This window comes from Monopterus albus, unplaced genomic scaffold (genome assembly GCF_001952655.1).
Source record: "Monopterus albus unplaced genomic scaffold, M_albus_1.0 scaffold69.1, whole genome shotgun sequence".
In the NCBI taxonomy this organism is placed as follows: domain Eukaryota; kingdom Metazoa; phylum Chordata; class Actinopteri; order Synbranchiformes; family Synbranchidae; genus Monopterus; species Monopterus albus.
Window position 1 is genome coordinate 177,880 of NW_018127949.1, and position 4,928 is coordinate 182,807.

Here is a 4,928-nt window from a genome sequence, read left to right on the forward strand (position 1 = left end):
GCGGGGACAGTGAAGAGGGCAGCTACAGTAAAGACGCCAGCTACAGTGAAGACGGCAGCGACAGTGAAGATGGCAGCTACAGTGAAGACGGCAGCGACAGTGAACACGGCAGCTACAGTGAAGATGGCAGCTACAGTGAATTTGTCGACGCAATTGAAAGTGCCGACGACAATGAAAGTGCCGATGAGATTGAAAATGCCAACAATGCAAATCATGCAAACGACTTCAACAATGAAAGCAATGGCAACATCTACAACAACGTACATGACAATGTTGACAATGATGGTGCTGATGCTGTGGTTGAGGTCAGACCAGGGGTCAACCAGGATGCAGAAGACAACCCCCTAGCTGGTCCATCCAGGAACAGGTCAAAAAAGGACAGCGACACTGATAGTGACACTGACACTAACAGTACTGAGGAGAACACTGGAAATATTCCGGTTGAACATGCAGCCACTACCGCTGAGCCTGAAGATGACTGCATGCCCGGTCCATCCAGGAAGAGGTCAAGAGACCTCAGTCAAGTAGAAGTTGAGAGAAGCTACAAAAAGACAAGACAGTGTTATGAGCTTGCTGAACCTGAAGATGACTGCATGCCCGGTCCATCCAGGAAGAGGTCAAGAGACCTCAGTCAAGTAGAAGTTGAGAGAAGCTACAAAAAGACAAGACAGTGTTATGAGCTTGCTGAACCTGAAGATGACTGCATGCCCGGTCCATCCAGGAAGAGGTCAAGAGAACTTGATCAAGTGGAAGATGAGAGAAGCAACAAAATGTCAAGACAGCGTTATGAGCTTGCTGATGATAGCTCTGAAGCGCTCACAGTCAGAACTGGCACAGATCTTGCTCACAGTAGCAGCAGTACTGAGCTGGCTGAAAGTGCAGGTGCTGCAAAGGAGACAGATGAAGCTGTCAACCAGCAGGAGGAGGAGGAGGAGGCAATCCCTCAGCCAAAAAAGAAAGCATCTAGGAAGAGGTCAAAGGGAAACAGTGAAGAGACAGTCAGGAGACGCAGCAAAAGATTCAGAGATTAAGATGAGACACTAGCAATGAAGACAGACGTCAGAGCAGGCTGACGTCTAAGTTCAAATCTGCCCAAATTTCTAAATTCAAGACCACCCAAATTTCTAGAGATAGACTGGTGACCTGTCCAGAGTGTACCCCGCCTCTAACCCAGTGACAGCTGGGATTAGCTCCTGAATAGTAATAGGCGGTATAGATGATGGATGGATGGAAAAAATGAAAGGGCAGCACAGCGGCGCAGTGGTTAGCACTGTTGCCTCACAACAAGAAGGTTCCAGGTTTGTGCCCCAGCTGACCTGGTGCCTTTCTGTGCGGAGTTTGTATGTTCTCCCTGTGCCTGCGTGGGTTTTCCCCGGGTGCTCCGGTTTCCTCCCACATTCCAAAGACATGCAGGTTAGGCTGATTGGCGACTCTAAATTAGACACTTGGGTGGCAACTGATGATTCGCTGTGGCGACCCCTAACGGGAGCAGCCAAAAGGAGAAAAATAAGAAGGATGGATGAATTGAAGTAATACCTGACATTCTAACAAATAATTGGATAATGTATACATAGATCATTATCATAAACAATAATCTCTGAAACTGTTACATGGAATATATTTTAAAACCCCATGAACCATGTGTATGTAGACTGTTAGTACATCAAGTCACGCATCATGGCTGTAACTCTAAATATCTTATATCTACTGCTACCAGTCAGTTAGTTTAGCTTAGCATAAAAATTGGAAACAGGGAAACAGCAAGCCTGGCTCTGTCAAACACTAACCAAATGTGCCCTCTAAAGTTCACTAATTAACATATTATCTCATTTGGTTCTGTTACAAAAAACAAAGCTAAGCTAAGTGCCTGCTAACAGTAGCGTCATATTAACATACAGACATTAAACTGGTATCAATGTGCTTATCTCACACTTGACAAGAATGTGAATAAATTGTATATGTCAAAATATCAAAATTATTTTTAGTTTTAGAACAGTTACTAGATAGTGCTCGTTTATTTGCGCATACTGTATTTATTTATTTAATGATTTTTTTAGTTTTTTTTTTTTTTTTATAACTGTTTCTTAACAACTTGAGTTGTGCTTGTGGTTATAAAAATCAGGTTTAAAAAGAGTCTAATGGGCCTGGACCCAGTGCCAGCTACTACCTTCACAGCTTAGATAGGAACCAGGAGTAGAACTAAGGCACACAAGAAATTTGACCTAACTAACTAGAGCTTAGATGCCTTAAACCAGAGGGACTCGTATGCAGATGTCATGAAGAATCACACTCACTGAGGTGGCCTCATTTGTGTGGTATAGTTTACCTGCGTTTGCAGGTTGACATAAAACTGGATGAAGGAAATCCAGGGTGTAAATTATAGTGGCTCACTGATGCACAAGTTGCTTTAAGATCATAAAAGAGAAAACATAAAAGACATTCATGAAAATCTGCTCAACCCAGAATCTCTGATTTCATGCATAGTGCAAGTTGTACCCACTGTGCAGAAAACAGCATCTGCTTTACAGTCCCATGGGATCCAGATGTGATCGTTACATGTATAACACAGAAAAGTGAACTATCAGATCTGCAATTCCCGCAGCAGGGTGGCAATATGAGTATGAAGGCCATCGCTCCACCAGAGGACTCGGCTCCAAGCTGCACTGTCAGCAATCATCCATCCTGCTAACATGCCCTTGAGCAAGAAACGGCTGCTCTGACCTGAAGGTGGAGGGAGGAAATTGAAAAGAGAATTCTCCAGCAGAGATCAATAAAAATCAATAAAGCACTACATCACCATTTGCTCCTAAATCGAACAACACTGACTATTAGATCAATCCAATCAACTCCTCAGCTGAAACAGAACGAGCAGAGGAGAGGCAGAAGCTGCAGAGAGCAAATGGGTGCGCTGCAACTTTGACCTCACCAGTGGTCAGTGCTTCAGCCGTCGCCAGATGCAGGACGGTGTCATCGCTCACTGGCCAGTCAGGAAGCTCAGCCTTAATGTTCTTCAGACCACCGACTTCTTTCAGCTCCTGCCAGGACAGAAAAGACGAGAAAATACATCAGCAGCTCAGTAATGATTCAGTAAAAATAACAGGGTGTCTACAGAGTTTAACAAATTAAATTTAAGACTTTTTAAAACCTTTTTAAGACCAACTTATATGAAATTTAAGACCAAGCTGCCAATGAAAAAATAAATAAATAAATTAATTATGACACTGAGTTTCAAGTGTTAATCAGCGACCTTATAAATGTTGAAGCAGATTTTGACATATATAACACTATACACAACAGAATAGATTTAGAGACTCACTGATGTTGACCACATATTGCACACATTTATTTCACTTCATGAATAAAAATAAAACAAACTACATAAAATGTGCAATGAAGAGAACAGTTCCAGCACACTGGCTGGCATTCGCTGCTACAAACTGGCATCTGCTATATGAACTATGAACTGGGGAACTGCTATTATTTGATTTTAACATAAACCTGTGCTATAGGCCTAATATGAACTCATGAGCAAAAGAATTTTATGGCAAGTGTCTTAATTGCATGGCCTTTTCTTCAATAGTTTTGTCCATTTTATCCAGTTCCTCTTTTTTCTCTTTGTATCTCCTTCTGAGTGTGTTGGATTTAGTGATAAGCTGGGCCATTTTTGACCCAGCCTTCCCCTCTGCCTCCTCGGCCAACTTGTTGGCATCATTTTCAAGGATGGCACAGACATCGTCCAGGACTCTGCGTTGCTGTCTGAGCTCCACTAGTTCTTCCTCTGCGGCCTTCCTCTTCAGTGTCTGAGCAGCACTCTCCCTCTTTTTGCATTCTTGCTCAAGATATAGCCTGTACTGGGACCTTGCTGAGGCCACAGAGGCCAGCAGGTCCTTGGTTAAAGGCACCTTGAGGACACCACCACAGCTACTGACATTGTCACATATTAACCTCAGTGCTTCCAAGGATTCACCTAGAAGGTTACATGTTTCCACCTCCTTGTTTATGGAGAAACCTCTCTCCACGCTGGCTTGTCCATGTGACAGCAGTAAAAGGCTCTGGCAGAACCTTAACAGGTCAGTGTAGGATGTGCTGAGCGTTGAGTGTAGAAATACATCCACACGCTGCTTCAAAGGCTGAAAAGAGCGGAAGCGTTCATCTCTGGCCTCAAGAGACAGAAATGACGTGAACTGCTGAATGATCACATCACCTACGACATTGACACAGAAATTAAAGGTAATTAATAGGTCATTTAAATTCAGTAGTCACCCATTTGACAATACATATATCACAACATCATAGAGCTAGGAATTTGTTCTCCTCTCACTGTTGAGGAGAATGCAGAAAACCATCTTGCTAGTGAGACTTCTGACACACGACTTTAATCAATCTGAATAACCTATGCACTTTTAACTGTCCCTGTACAATAATTTCTTACCAGCTGGGATGCCACCTGCCAGCTGCTTGCCCTGGAGGAATGTTTGCACTATGCTCTTCATCTGTCTGATGCACCAATCAGGATTTCTGTGCATCTTTGTAGGATCCAAACAGGCAACCTGCCTGGCCACTGGGAATTTCAGGGGGCTTTTCTCTTGTAGCTTCATAACCACCTTAACCAGGCCCTGCAAACATTCTTGCCTGAAGGTGAGCACAGAAAGCTCACCAACCTTGCATCCTGGTTTGCTTTGAAGGTCCTAACAAATGAGGAACATTAATGAATGTTCACTGCAAATGCTTTGGAAAATAATCTGTTTTACTTTTTTTATCCCTATTTCTTTTTCTTCTTATCATTATTATTACTATTAGTAGTAGCAGCCTAAGCATAGTAGTATCAGTAAACCGCAACCGAAATAACCTTGGAAATCAACTGGACTTGGATTTCTAGATCGAAGACGTTTCACCTCTCATCCAAGAGGCTTCATCAGTTCTGACTG

General features: G+C 43.0%; 2 protein-coding genes across 4 annotated transcripts in view; both read right to left on the reverse strand.

The window, feature by feature from the left end:
* The window catches only part of LOC109963032 (uncharacterized), a 10,860-nt gene that overhangs the window by 3,053 nt on the left and 2,879 nt on the right, over positions 1-4,928 (reverse strand). Inside the window, exons 3-4 of one of the 3 annotated variants that reach the window (XR_002275351.1) lie at positions 2,827-3,035; positions 2,327-2,721 (exon numbers count right to left, since the gene is read on the reverse strand). Coding sequence is in view for 1 of the 3 variants with exons in the window: in XM_020605279.1 (XP_020460935.1) it covers positions 3,001-3,035 (35 nt within the window). In the remaining 2 variants the exon portion in view is untranslated. The other 2 variants (XR_002275352.1, XM_020605279.1) reach the window with 2 other exon arrangements.
* On the reverse strand, positions 3,230-4,818 carry LOC109963033 (uncharacterized). The gene is made up of 2 exons (XM_020605280.1): positions 4,433-4,818; positions 3,230-4,204 (listed from the first exon to the last, which is right to left on the reverse strand). The coding sequence occupies exons 1-2, from the start codon at positions 4,596-4,598 to the stop codon at positions 3,540-3,542; spliced, it is 831 nt and encodes a 276-aa protein (XP_020460936.1). The 5' UTR covers positions 4,599-4,818; the 3' UTR covers positions 3,230-3,539.

Excerpts from the sequence above, each read along its gene's own strand:
- LOC109963033 (XM_020605280.1), bottom strand. The coding sequence starts at position 4,598 with ATGAAGCTACAAGAGAAAAGCCCCCTGAAATTCCCAGTGGCCAGGCAG. Across the intron at positions 4,205-4,432 it reads GGCAGGTGGCATCCCAGCTG|GTGATGTGATCATTCAGCAG; the intron begins GTAAGAAATTAT and ends TCAATGTCGTAG.